General features: G+C 36.8%; 1 protein-coding gene across 1 annotated transcript in view; it reads right to left on the reverse strand.

The window, feature by feature from the left end:
• MTREX (Mtr4 exosome RNA helicase) overlaps positions 1 to 15,656 on the reverse strand; it is an 83,300-nt gene that overhangs the window by 506 nt on the left and 67,138 nt on the right. The window contains exon 26 of the mRNA XM_044663927.1: positions 433 to 537. Coding sequence (XP_044519862.1) covers positions 433 to 537 — 105 coding nt within the window. The remainder of the gene's footprint in view (positions 1 to 432; positions 538 to 15,656) is intronic.

A 15,656-nucleotide genomic window follows, 5' to 3' on the forward strand; every position in this document is an offset into this window, starting at 1 on the left:
ATGACCATGACATCTCTTTTGATTTAATGCTGCAATGTGCTCCTCTCACACTTATGCTATGAACAGTTTTAGGGCCAAGTTTTTCCTCCTCTGAGGTAGAGAACAGAAACATTTGCTACTAGTGGAACAAAAAAAAAAAAAAGTTGTTTAAAACAATTGACAGTAATTCTGGTTTCTTGGCTCTAAACAGGTGATGACACACAAAGGAAAAAAAGCCTGTCCTCACTGACTTCAGAGGCCTGGCCCACACTTAATCCACTTATTCAGATTAAAGAGCAAAGAATGCATATCAAACCCAAAAAGCTCACCAGAACCCCAACACACAGATGCACAGGACATGACAGGAAGGAACACTTTTTGAGACAAGAGTCCAAGGTTTGATAGTTTAGAATCATTAAAAATTCCATTGGTTCTATTAGATAAGGTACAAACCTTCTGCAAATTTATTCTCCAGTTCAGTGTTTCCAATAGCTTTAGCAGCTTGACACATCTGCCGAAGCAATTCTTCTAGACGCCTCATACAGCGAATTATGCTGCCTAGTCAAAAAGAAGAACAATTACCTAACTGCTTAGATTGGAAAAATCTCTGTCCTGGGGTTAGATAAGGTAGGCTGACATTTCAGTTGAATTTTATATCCTAATGCTCTAGCAGTTTGAGGTCACTGATGAATTTGAATTATAAAGTGTTTTCCCTCCTAGAAGAGTTACAAGCTTGCCAAAAATATACCTTGAGAAATATTTGGCCCCAGGCTTTAATCTGAGATTTGTTATTTGCTAGGTGTGTGACCTTGGCCAACTTCAGTTCTTGATGCCTCACAGGATCAACAAATCTAATGCTAGAAGGGGCCTTAGAACTCACCTAGTTCAAACCTCTTGTTTTACAAAAAAATTAAAAAACAAAAAACAAAACAACACAGGGCAAGAGAAGTTAACAATCGGTCAATGTATCATTTGGTATGTGGGAAACTGGGAACTTAAAAGCCTGATTTCTGATTCTAAATTCAATTAATGGCTCTTTCCCATTGGAGCATTGGATAATTCTGAATGTCTCTGCCAAATCCTGAGGCAGGGCCAGAACTTGTATGTCAAGATCACTTGGTGTTCTGTCCAGTTTCATTCTTCTTCACCCCTTTGCCAATCTAATGAAGTTTTGGAGATACTGAGGATCTTGTGCCAGTTAAACATTACATCCTAGATTACTAAAGGCCCACAAGAGTTTTCAAAATAGAAATTACTTAGGAATACCAACTACTTTCATTCTACTTTAAATAGCAGCTTCATTAACATAAGGAAATTACTCATGAGTACTCATCTAAAGCAAGAAGTTATTATTTGATAAGGGCCTTTTTGTCATTAGTTGACTTAAATCTCCTTTCCTCTTTTCTAATATATAAAATAGTCTCCCTATTTTTTGTGGGCAAGATTAAAAAATAACTAAGTGAATTTCTTTAAGTAATGTTTTTAAAAATATAGACAGGGGCAGCTGGGTGGCTCAGTGGATTGAGAGTCAGGCCCAGATATGAGATGACCTGGTTTCAAATCTGGCCTCAGACACTTCCTAGCTGTGTGACCCTGGTGAAGTCATTCAACCCCCATTGCCTACCCTTACCACTCTCCTGCCTTGGAGCCAATACACAGTATTGATTCTAAGACGGAAGGTAAGGGTTTAAAAAAAAAATCTATCTATCTATCTATCTATCTATCTATCTATCTATCTATCTATCTATCTATCTATCTATCTACAGAACAAAAAAATCAGCAAATCTACAAGTAAAGCTTGCTTGCTTGTATTAAGAAACATTTATACCCTGTTAAAATAGCAAAAGACTTAAATCCATCTTTTCAACTCTGTATTATTTAGTTGTATTCGACTTTGTGACTTGATTTGGGGTTTTCTTAGCAAAGATTTTGGAGTGGTTTACCATTTCTGTCTGCAGCTCATTTTACAGATGAGGAAAGTGAGGCCAACAGATTAAGTGGTTTGTCCAGGGTCACCCAGCTAGTAAGGGTCTGAGGCCACATTTGAACTCTAGTCCTCCTGACTCCAAAGCCAGCACTCTATCCACTGGTGCCCCTAGCTGCCCCTATCCATTAATTCTGTATACTATCTCAAATTAGTAATGTGCTTGATCACCTGTTTCTACAAAATTCTCTTCCCACCATTTGTTTTCCCATAAGACTGCCATATGCCTATTTTCAATGTAGATAGTAAAGACACAGCCCAGGTCCCAATATTTCAGAGCATCCATGATCCTTGTATTAGTTACTATATGTCATCTAGTTCAAACCTCTTGTTTTACAAAAAATTAAAACAAACAAATACCACAGAGCAAGAGAAGTTAACAATTGGTTTTTTTTGAGCCTTTTGGAGCTAGATGCTGGCACAGTATTTGAGAAATTCTGAACCAAAAATTGGAATAGGTTTCTTGGCTCTGACTGATACTTACATGATGTTTATACTTTAGGCAAATAAATTCTCCTCTCTAGGCCTCAATTCCAAGGACTACAGATAGTCCTAAGATCCCTTCTAATTATTTGCCACAGAACTGTACTTGGCCTTCGGTTGGTCAAGTTTTGTATCAATAAACTTAGATGAAACACCATGTCAAGTTTTCTGATGCTTTTGAGATCACAGATTTAGAGCTGGAAGGAACCCCATGTTACTTAGTCCAGCCCTCTTATCTTTTTTGCCCAAGGGAAGTGAGAGCTAAACAGAGATCCTCTGACTCCAAATTCAATATTCTTTAAAAAAAAAATAAATTTTATTTTTTCTTAAACCCTTACCTTTCTGTCTTGGAGTCAATGCTGTGTATTGGCTCCAAGGCAGAAGAGTGGTAAGGGTAGGCAATGGGGGTCAAATGACTTGCCCAGGTCACATAGCCGGGAAGTGTCTGAGGCCAGACTTGAACCTGGGACCTCCTGTCTCTAGGCCTGGCTCTCAATCCACTGAGCTACCCAGCTGCCCCCTCAATATTCTTTCCACTGTACCACACTGCCTCTTCAAGATTAGCTGAGAAGGAAAACTTTACATAGAACTTCTAGGTGGTGCTAGGTGGCTCAGTGGATAGAGCCAGACCTGGAGACTGGAGGTCCTGGGTTCAAATATGACCTCTGATGCTTCCTGGCTATGTGAGTGAACAGTCACTTAACCCAAATTGCCCAGCCCTTACCACTCTTCGGTCTTGAAATCAATATTCAGGCACAATTCTAAAACAGAAGGTTTAAAAAAACAAACAAAACTTCTAGGGAAAGTGTAGTATAAAGGTTAGTAATCAAGAACCCAAAATACCTTAAGGCTAGAAAAATGGCAGTCAAAAGCCAAGTACTATCCTATCTGTTTTGTAAGACCACCACTGATCTGAATATCACTATTTTAGGAAGGATGTAGATAAGCTGGAGAATATTCAAGTGACCTCAAGATGGTGAGAAAACCGAAGACTATATTAGTTTGGAAATGGAGATAGGTAAAAGGAAGTTTGGAAGGAGAGGAGAAAACACAGCCTCCTCCCAGTTCTTAAAGGGCTGTGGCACTGAAGGAAGATTATTAGAAGTTGCCAAATAAATTTAGGCTTGATTTAATTAACTCCACAAAAGAATTATCCCAAAATGTCCCGAGAGTCCTCCCTTATGGATGGTCTTTGAGCAAAGCCTGGGTGACCTACATTCCAACTCCATTACAGAAGGGTTTCTTATTTAGGGCTCACAAGAGCCCATCTGGAACAAAATCTTTTCTGATTTTGTGACAGTCAATCCGGCTCAGCCCTTTGGTATCTTCTGTACCTAAGACCTTATAGTTTACTGAACAGCACACAAAGCTTTCTCAGGAGAAAAATTTAATTCTAGAAAAACCCAAACTCATGCCAACAATTTCCTATCCCCCAAAATGTCATATTTTATAGTAAATTTTGAAAAACATTACAAATAAAATCTTCATGATAGTGAACTGTACAATATTTCTTATTAGTGCAATGGATTAAATGAACTTGTATACCCAAGACAATTTTTTCTCACTGAGAACAATCTTTTTTCTGGTACCATCAGAGATCAACCCAATAATAAAACTCTCAATGTATCCCAAAAATCCTGGGGCAGTTTTTTCCTTTTGGAACAACCCTATTCCCCTCCAAGTCAAGGGTTTACCAAATCAGAGATAGCAGGCTTAATAGCCTTGTCTTGTTGCTCCTTCACAGAAAAAAAAAAAATTTACCTAGGGGCAAACAGCCCCTCCATATCTCAGTGTGGAAAGATTATAGAACAAAAATCTGAATGGAATTCTAAAGTTCTGGTTCTGGAATTCATAAAATGTTTGTACCCTAGGTAAATCCCTTCTCCTCTCCAAGCCTCAGTTCCAGGGACTGCAGTATGTAGTTTGAAAGTGTTGTCTTTCTTTTAAAAAACCCTTTCCTTCCATCTTAGAATCAATACTGTTTTTTGTATTCTAAGACAGAAGAGTGGTAAAGGCTAGGCAATGGGCATTAAGTGACTTACCTAAGGAGGGTCATGGCTAGGAAGTGTCTGGGGCCAGATTTGAATCTAGGGCCTCCCATCTCTAGGCCTGGCTCTCAAATCTACTTAGCTGCCCTCTCCTATTTCTTTTTAAAGAATGCAACCTGTGCTCCTTAATTCAAGCAGACTATTGCTTCCTTTGTAACAAATATCTAAAATATGAAAAAACATGCCCTAAGTCTGTACCTACTATTTGAATAAATGTTTTCAAATAGTAATGTCAAAGAACTTAATAAGCAAATCAAACTGTTAGCAATTCATTTTTTTATTCTTAAACAGTGATTTAAAATTTGTAAAGTCTTTAAAATTTAAAATATTGCATATATCTTAAAAATTCTTCCCAGTTCTTATTCTTTCCTTCCTGCTATCAAACCTTCTGAAAACATTTTAGTCTCTTAGACACAGATCTTGCTGCAATGTGGCAAAGATATGCTAAGCAGTGTTTACGAAAGGTTGCTCTAGGTCTGTGATGGCAAACCTATGGCACACACGCCAAAGATGGCACACAGAGACCTCTCTGTGGGCATGCACAGGCCCCGGCTTGACCGGCTGATACCCTGGCCTTGCCCCCTAAATGCAGGGTTGGGTGGGGCACTGCATGCAGTTAGGGGGCGGAGCATGGCACGCAACAAGGGGTGGGCACAAGCATGCAGGTTTGCTCTAGAAAGTACCTTCTAGGCCCAATTGACTGAATGAATGACTGAGTGTGATCATCCTATAAATGATCCTCTATATTCACATGGCCCACTGATAAGACACTATGGGATCAACTCAGACATTATCTAATTAGTGGTTTCAGTGAATGCTGAAAGATACCACGGAATATACCACATAAGTCTATAAGAAGTTCCCCAAGTTAATAAGCAAAACATACATTCCATATAGTGTGGAAAGGGCTTGTTTCCATATTCCATATAGTGTAGAAAGGGCGTTCTTATATATAAACTAAAACCTTCTCAGTTTCAAACTCTTTATAATTCTAATAGAGGTTGGTGATTGTTTTTTAAAAAGATGTACACCACATGGTAGCCAAGGGAATGAGACTCTCATTCTGAGTCATAATTTCCTTTCAGATATCTGGTCTGCTTGACAAAAATCTTATATTTTGGCACAGAGTTGATTGGTAGAGCAGGAAGAAGTTTTAGGAGGTTAACAGCAAATTAAAGCAAAAAAGCAAAAAGCAAATGTTCTAAAACAGCAGCTGACTTCTCGTTGCACTGTCAGCTAAGTCCTACTGCTAGACGGCACAGTGAAAGTGTGCAAGACCTGAATTCAAATCCAGCCTCATTTACTTCAGTTTTCTCATCTTTAAAATGGAGTCAATAGTAGTACATACCTCCCAGGATTGCTGTGAGGATAAAGTGAAATATTTGTTATGGTTTATAAGCTTTATAGTACTATGTACACATCATTATCACCACCACTGTTATTATGCTACCCATAAGCATAACACTTAGCTGTATGGTTAGGTCAGGTGACTATAAACAGCCTATATAAGCTGTGGCTATTATTATCTTCCTCTGTACTATAGCTAGATGGCATAGTGGAAGAGCACCAGGCCTGTGATCAGGAAGACCCGAGTACAAATCCAGCTTCACCAACTTAGCTGTGTGATCCTGGGCAAGTCATTTTACCCTTCATACTCAATTTTGTCATCTGTAAAGCGAATAGAAGGAAATGGCAAATTGCTCTAGTATCTTTGCCAAGAAAACTCCAAATAGGCGCAGGAAGAGTAGGACATAATTGAATAACAATAAAAGTTGTATAAAAAGAAAGTCGTTTCAGTTGCTGACAATGGAATGTGAAATAAAATTCTTGTTCACATCATATTCTAAGACTTGCTCCCATGGAAGGACTGCTAGGGAGCACAGTAGAAAGAGCCAGGCCTGAAGTCAGGTCCTGGGTTCAGATCTGACCTCTGATGTAACCCTGGGCAAGTCACTTAATCCCCACTGCCTAACCCTTACTGCTCTTCTATCTTAGAAAAAATACTGAGACAGAAGGCAAGGGTTTAAAAAAAAGGGGAGGGAGGAAGATGTGCTCCACAAATGCCCTCCTCTTAAGCAGAGGGAGAATAGATGGGAAAAGGAAGAAGACCTAGAATGGTGGTAAGCTCCAACTTCTTTGGGCTATTAGTAAAATGAAGGAGGTTGGTTAGTTTACATTTCCAGACTGAAAATAATTAATTTTTTCCAACATTTAAATTACTATTATGTAAAATTTTCTATTCCAAAGGAATTATGTAATGGCTTGTAATGCAAATTCTTTCTCTTCTTGGCAATGGGCTCTTAACAAATGTCATGTTAACTCATGTAGCAAGACTTGACCCAAACCATTTCTGGTAGCTACTCCAAGTAAGTGTCCAGGGCCTATCTACATCTAAGAACCAGTAAGGCCCATATCTATCTCTCCAACATGTAAGTTTAATCTATTTATAACTATAACTGGGGAACACAAGCAGTCCCATAATATTTCAATACTTTGACCAACAGAACAAGTTATGAGAAAAAAAAACTATCTGTAAGACAAATCACATTAAAAACCATATGGAATTAATTATTAAGATAAAACTTAGCCCAAAAGAAGTGAAGTAAGCAGATCTCCAGAGCAGAGCCACGCTGCATTCTGGCAAAAACTGAACTCAATTTTGGAAAGCCTAACTTTGTTGTGGAGTTTCAGATTGCTACAGAATAATTGGGAAAATGAAGCCACCAGGCACCCACAGAGCTCACACCATCTCATACTGATTGTGGTTGTTGTAGACAGATTCTTGTCATCAAATTATACTATACACGGGGAGGGGCGGGGAACCTTTTTTAAACAAGATTTTAAATACCAACTTCTGGCATTGATAGCTAACATCCAAAAGATCCTCTTCAAAGATCTGGAAGGCTTTTCAAAGAAAAGGACCTGACATATTAAGTCCTTGGACAAATGCTACCACCCACTGACAACTGACATTAATGGCTGATCAGAATTAGAATTATACAAACAAAAGGTCTGATTTCCTGTGAAAGTGCTCTTCAGGTTACAAACTCTGACGTCATATTTATAACAGTGAGAGAACACAACAGATCACAGAGAAAAATATCTTCCTCCCATTCCTTTGAAAAACAAAAACAAAAACACCCTTAGTTTCAGTCTTAGAATAAATACGGTGTGTACTGATCTTCAGGCAGAAGACTTGTAAGGGCTATGCAATGGAGATTAAGAGATAGCTAGGAAATGCCAGGAGCTAGATTTGAACTCCCATCTGTAGGGCTGGCTCTTAATCCACTGAGTCATCTACCTGCCCTCCCCTCCCACTTTTTTTTCTTTTTTTGGTAATTTTGTTGCCCCTCTGACCTTTGTATCCTTCAAGAAGAACTACCTTGTAAAGTGTTTTCTTTCTAAGAATTAAGGTAAGAAAAGAAGCTTAAAAAACTCGAATGACAATGTGGATTTTAAAAATAATTTCAGTATTTTCTAAGCACACTTAAACTTGTGCTAGAATTAGGTCCAGAAAAAGCATCAGATGCTAAAAAGAATGACTTTATTTTGGAGCATAGGGACAATCAGAAACAAAAGTTTTCTTAAAAACAAAAGCTATTTTCAAAAGTTCCATAAAATGGATGTCTAGTGTGTTACCAATCATGGTTTGTTTTTTTTTTTAATGGTAGGATTAGGTTCAAATTTTGTAATTATGACAAAACCAAAACATTGTGATCTCAAATGTAAAAAGCCAATACATTTGGAGATTCAGCTGAGTAAGAAATATTTTTTAGGGATGGGTATAAAGATTAATGCTGTCCTCTCAGACAATAAAAATTTTAACCATTCTGGTCAGTGAGGCCCTTAGGCCAAGACACCAAATAATCTACCAGGAGCTTCCCGAGAGGCACAGGATCAAAGTTTAGGAAGAAGGGCTCCTTGCCCAAATTAAGAGCCAAATATGAACATACTGGTCCAGAAGTAGCACACAGAACCCTGGGTCTTCTTTTCTTATTTCAGGAAAAGAAATTCCTACTTAGAAATAAATGTACTCATGGCTTTAAAAAAAACCTTAGGAGGCAAAAGTACTATCAAACAATTTCCTAAGCTGTTTTTGCAAAGACAGCCCTGGAGGCTGTCTCTATGACCTCACACCTTCACTCAAAGGAGGCTATTAATGATTCTTGTTTTAGCAAAAGAGAAAAAGACAGGGGCTTTTGCTCAGGCCACAATGGAGACCAAAAGACCCCCCCCCCCCCCCCCAATCTCCAAGGCAAACCTTCTCTTCCAAAAGAGGTCTTAGTCCCACCAGCATTCTAACAAACAATTCTATTTGAGTCAGTCTCATGAAACTAAAGCAATTAAACCACCTCTATTATAAAAGTTAAAATTCCTTCAACCAAAACTTAGGCATATTAGTTCTCTTGGAAAGCATTTCTAAAACACATGGCCTTCATTAATACAAGACAGTGTTAATTCTCACAAGCTTAGGTTTGCAGAATATTTTGAGGCTTTAGAGTGCTCAATTCAGACACTATAGAGAATACTATTTTCACTTTTAAAAGATCCAAGGTTTTTTAAATAAGGGAATATTAATGGTATAAGCCCCATGAAGAAAAATTTCTGATGCTGAAATTTTTTGCCCATAAAAATTAAAGCTATACTATCTTAAGTACTATGTATTATATGCTTCTATTAAAGACTTTTTTCTCTATTAAAAACTATTCCATACTAAGCCTATAAAAGCATTTCAGTTCTAAGAATGGAGAGATGGATAGCAAATATATAGGCTACATCTTTTCAGCTTGTAACATAATGGGGAAAATGCCCAATCTGATTCTTGTTTTTTAAAAAGTAAGTTCAGCTAAATTCTAAATTTAATCAGCTTTGGGGAAAGAAAAAAATCTACTTCCATATAGAAAGTAAAATAGGGATAACAACAATGATTATAGCTAACATTTATGTAAGCTTGTAGTTTACAAAGTGCTTTTATAAGAATATAAAAATATTCATTTGATCCTGGAAGACAGGTGCTATTAAACTCCCCGTTTTAAAGATGAAAAAATTGAGATTGATTACGAAATTATGAATCACTATTTCATATAGCTCATTTTAAAAGGCGTATAATAAAAATTCAATATGCTACTTTCAAAGATGTTTGGGAGAAAAATATTTAAGGATAGGATATAAAGAGGGAAAATTAAATAATAATAATCACACATTAAAGTCATCTGTTTACTTGAAAACTTGAATACTTAATTCCCATGAATTGAAGGAGATGAAATGTCTACTGGAACAGCACAAAGAGAGAATAACATAAAGAAATGGGGCAGATTACCTAAGCTTAGTTTATGAAATTGCAGCCTGAAATCTTCCTCTACAAACAGAAGAAATAAACATACATAATTTAAATTGCACAAATTATAGAAATAATCTTAAGGAACTGAGAAAAGAAGGCTGTATAACTTTCAGGAATGCTGGTATGCTACTGAAAAGGTCAACCCATAGGTGGAGTCTTGTACTTGGGCATCACACCAAACTGTCTTTAGTTTTAAATAGTGCAGAGTTCATGTTTCAGGACACAGACATGAAATTTTCACTTAGTACAAAACTTTAAATAAAATTCATAAGGTTAAGTTTACAGACTCCCAATTTAGTGTTCTGTTTATGACTCTGAGAAGTTTTCACACAAAAAAGGAGCATTTTCCTTTTTTTTTTTTTTTTTTTTTTTTAAACTCTTACATTGTATCTTAGAATTGATATTTGTTAGGTAACATGAGGCAAGAGTTAGACAAATGGGGTCTGGTGACTTGCCAAGGGGCACACTGAGGTCACTTTTGACCCAGGTCCTCCTGACTAGGCCTGGCTCTCTATCCACTGAGCTATCTAACTGTCCCAATTAGAGTATTTTCTCTCTAAGCCTGGGCAGGGATAAACTGACAATGTCAACAAGAAAAGCCTTTCCCCTGGAGATCTCAGAGCTTTAGTCTTGGTCTTTTATTTCTATAATGCCCACGTGAGAAATTAAAAGAAAGTCCTTTTACTCCTCCTATTAAAGATATGAAAACTGAGGCAGCAAGGATAAATTGTGTCTTTACTATCAGACAGTAAAATGGTCTTTTTAACAGTGTTCAGACTGGGATAGCAGTCTGTCCCCTGCAAGGGTGAGGGGTCTTCTGCTTTCACTTTTTTCAGGGTTTTTTTGGGGGGGGTGAGGAGGGTAGTGGATAGGGTAGAGGAGCACCCAGCCGAGGGGCAGCATGAGGGAGAGAGCACATATATACGGAGTCAGTATATGTTCGTTTACCCATGGTTTCAGTCACCCTTGATAGGTCTTATAACAAATGCCCAACAGATACAAGTCCAACTGTTAAATGTGAAAATGGGCAAAAAAGACAATGACTGGTAGTGAAAGCTCAAGTGGGAGTTTTAAAAGAACATGACAATATATGATGCAAGCATTTTGACACTATTTCTTTAAGAAACTATTTTCATATATGCAATATCTCTCCTCCTAGAAATAAGCTCCACAATAAGATATTTATATACTGCCTTAGTCTGCAAAGTACAGATATTATCTAATACCAACACCACAATAATTTTACAATGTATAAAATTGTTAAATTTTAGACCTGGGATTTCATAGTTGTAAGGGGTTCTGTAATAAGGAAACAACCTACCAATGCAGATTAGCAACTGTTCTGCAATTTAAGTTTTAGAAAGTAGCCTGAAGCATTGAGGGGTTCAATTATTTCTCAGTATATGCTAGAAGCTGAGGCCCTGCTCTCTATCCACTGTGTTACGCTGACTCTCATGAGGCAGGGTATACAGGAATTTTAAACCCAAATTTATACAAGGAAACTGAGGCTCAGGGAAATGAAACAACTTGCCTGTGGAATCAGCATAGTATATAGTCCAAGGAACTTCGGATTTGGAGGATGGTTTTAAATCCTGGGTCTTGGTACTTACTGAAGGACTAGCAAGGTGAGGAACTTAACCTTTCTGGGACTTAGCCTAAGACCCCCAAGTCATGATACCAGAAAGTGTCAGAGATATGACTTGGGCTCTTGATACTGTGGCCAGTGTTATCTCTACTTCACTGAGCTACTCACTTCTCGAAGACAGCAAAGACCATCTGTGCGTCCTCTCCCTCCTTAGCTGTCCTTGCTGCGCCTGGCACAAAGCCTTACTTGCAGACAGAAAAGGGTTGTGAATGTGTTAGGAAACCTTACACACGAAGGTTCATACACATGCATGTAGCTGTAACACCTAAAGAAACTGTCATAATTTGTGATTTTCCTCTACTTAAGGTATCTGGCTTCTAAGTAAATTGCAGGAATTGGGAGGTCAGATTTTAAGTTTGCTTTGATTGACGACGACAACAACAACAAAAAGGGCATTTCGGATCCTTTGGCAGGCAGATTTCACCACTGGAAGAGAATAGGAAATTTTCCTTTAAGACCAAAGATAAATAAGTCGATGTTTATATTGTGCTTTGGAGTTAAAAAACATTTATGTGCCACCCATGTGCCAGGTACCAGCTTAGAAATCCCACCCAGTGTCAATCAATTGATGAGTGAAATGGGTAGATTCTTTTCCTAGTGTCAATCGGTCACCAGTCTGTAATGCAAGGACATTACCCTTATTTTTCCCCAAGCCAGGGATATAGACCTGTGAATTCTTCAGTGCAGAGGTGAAATCTCTGGCAAGAAAACTCCTTCCACTAATGCATGTAGATAGCTGGTCTTTAACTTTGTCTTACAGAGGTTAAGGGAGTGCCCTGTACCAGACTGTGTGTGTCAGACACAAGCCCTTGAAGCCAGGGTGTCTTCTTAACTCTAAGGCAGGTTTGTCATTACACCATATTCAGTCTTCATTGCTGAATGGCAAGTAAGGAATACAGTGATCCTCACAACATAGTGAAGAAACACAGTACAAAAATAAAGTACCAGGGGGCAGGTAGATAATAGCACAGTGGATAGAGCACCAGGAGGACCTGGGTTCAAATCTGACCTATCCTTTGCCATTCTTCTGCAATAGAATTGATATTAAGACAGAAGGTAAGGGTTAAAAAACCCCAATGAATCATTTAATAAATAAAGTATCAGCGTCATCAAGAGAATCCATTTTCTGAATTTGACTATTAAAGTAAATAAATCACAAGACTCATGAAAACACAGGTCTATGTCTGGCCAATTTGGCTAACAACTGCTGCAAAGTCCTGCTTGTTCTAGATCAGTGGTTCCCAAACTTTTTTGACCTACCACCCCCTTGCCAGAAAAAAATATTATTTAGCCCCCTGGAAATTAATTTTTAAAAAATTTTAATAGCAATTAATAGGAAAGATAAATGCACCTGTGGCCATCACCACTTCCCCTGGATTGCTACAGCACTCACCAGGGGGCGGTAGCGCCTACTTTGGGAATCACTGTTCTAGATGAACACACTATGAAAAGGAATAAGTTTTGTTCTTTGTAGCAAGAATCTGATCCCAGAATCATATATTCAGGTATAAGGGACTAAAGTTAGTTGGTACCTCCCAGGGCACCTAATCAACCCCCTGTTTTACATACCAGGAAACTGAGGCTCAGAGAATGACCTTTTCAAGCTCATACCTATTAAAATGGTAGGGGCTGTGATCTGAATCAAGGTCCTGACTACATATCTTGTATTTCCTAAATAGGTCATGACAATTCAATGATCTAAGAATACTGGAGATCTGATAAGCTTATTACAACAGCAACAATGCAAAATATAAGTATAAGGCATACATTTTCTCAAAATGAGAAATTCTCTTAAAATAAACTTTACAGCATAAACTGAAATCATTTTATCCTTTTATGTCATCATGCAAGCTTTATAATTATAACTTACTATGCAGTCTTTTAAAAGTTTATGATGTCCATGGATTTTTAAAGTGGCAAAATCTTTCTTTAACACCACTTTGGCTTTATTCTTACTTCATTAAAATTTAATCTTATTCCGTCATCTAAGCTTTTCATCTTATTGATTAGTTTTGTTTCAGTAGTTTGAATTAAGGTCAATACCACCAAAGTTACATACTAAAACAAGGGGCCACTCATTATTTATTGTAAAAGCAATAAAAAGCAATTCACGGATGAAGCATTATATGAAACCTAAATTCTAACTAGAAAATAATTAATAGCACTGTAACCGGGTTATTTTTTAAATCGTAAAACCTGACAAACCATGACATTTTCTATCTTGTTCACAGAAGAAAAACGAAAAAAATGCAGATAAATAAAATATCAGTGAGGACTGTCTCTCTACTAGATGATGCCTTGTTACAAGACAATAATAAGGAGTTTAATATATTCTCCAAATAAAATAGCTTCTGAACTACAAGAATTTGTAATTTTGTCAGTGTGGATATCCCTTTCTTCAAATGAAATGTTAAGCCCATTATACTGTAATAGACAGCCTTGAAATAATTGCCATGCTGAAAAACGTCAATTTGAGGAAAAGATTCTCTGAATTTAATTAGAAGATGCTGCAACTGGCAGAAATACTTCACTTAACATATATCCAAACAAGCTTTTCTAGAACTTTCTAGGGGTATTGTTACCTAGGCTTATGAGAACATAGGGTAAAAAATAGGCAGATTTATCTATACCTCTACATACCTACAGGTATATGTAGGCCTTATATCATAGGCATTTCAAATTCTTTGATATTTAAGTGTTATTAAAACCACTAACTAGAGTATCTTTTAGTAACCAATTAGAAAGACAAAAAAAAAAATCAGTTTTTAGGGGGAGGTTGACAAATTGAAAAGGAAATGCAATAAATATCCACCCCCCTACTACTTTACTTTAAAAAAAAATTAAACTATTCTAATTCCTTACCAGACAGAGTAAATGAGCTTAATATTTTTTTTTTTAGACCCTTGTACTTCGGTGTATTGTCTTATAGGTGGCAGAGTGGTAAGGGTGGGCAATGGGGGTCAAGTGACTTGCCCAGGGTCACATAGCTGGGAAGTGGCTGAGGCCGGGTTTGAACCTAGGACCTCCTGTCTCTAGGCCTGACTCTCACTCCACTGAGCTACCCAGCTGCCCCTGAACTTAATATTTTATAACAAAACCTTAGCTTTAAAAAGCATTAACAATAATAATCTGGATAAATAATTCGTTAGTTAGCTAGGATATATCAACCAAACCCTCACGAAAGGCTCTAAGATTCCTTAAATAACTATGAAAAGTTTATCCATTTTCACATTATGACTCAGGTCTAGGAATTTAAGTTTTCAAGTGATCTAAATAATTACAACCAAGCCTTCCTTTCTTCCTTCCTTCCATAATTCATGCCTAGATGCCATCTTTTTACTTTAACTGAGAAAAAGAACAAACTATACATTATATCTATAACCAAAATTTTAAATGCAATGAGGTTATTTATCAAAAAATGAGACATTCTTCAAATAGATTCTTAATTTGAAACCAAATGTGAAAAATCACATTTCTAGAAAGCAAGACATTTCAATTAGTCACACAAACACTTCAGCAGCTGTGATTAAACAAAGTTAAGAATTCTTTCAAAAATTCTATTTTCAGACTAAACAGATTCCCTACATACTCTAAAATATTCATGGTAGCAAAAAAACAGGAAAAAAAAAGAGTTGCTATCAATTGGGGAATGGTTAAACAAACTAATAAAAGAATATTACGGTACTCTTGTAAGAAAGTATATTCATTTAGAATTCAGAGCAAGGAGAAGTCTTGTCAGAATTAATGCTAAGCAAAACAAGGAGAACCAAGAGAACAAAATACATGACTCTACTAAGGTAAATTATAAAATAAATGGGCAACTGAACTATGACTAAATACAACTAATACCAAATCCAAAGGCAATTTGACTCTGGATGTTGAATGTGGCTAATACAAATAGATACTGTACTAAATTAGTTTTCCTTAACTAGTTTTCTTTATAATAAGGAAGAATATTGCAGAGAAATAACTGATATAAAAACATTAATAATATTTTGAAAGAATAGATGTTTGCATCACAAAACCAAGCTTATGTAATAAATCAATAAGATAGTATATTATAACAACATAACAAAATATAAATTATTTTAAGAACAACTTTCTTCTACCTAAGAATATTCACATTTTATATAAGGGAGACTATATGCTAAGAAAAACTAATTAATTTTAATTTTT

This window comes from Gracilinanus agilis, chromosome 1 (genome assembly GCF_016433145.1).
Source record: "Gracilinanus agilis isolate LMUSP501 chromosome 1, AgileGrace, whole genome shotgun sequence".
NCBI classification, from domain to species: Eukaryota; Metazoa; Chordata; class Mammalia; order Didelphimorphia; family Didelphidae; genus Gracilinanus; species Gracilinanus agilis.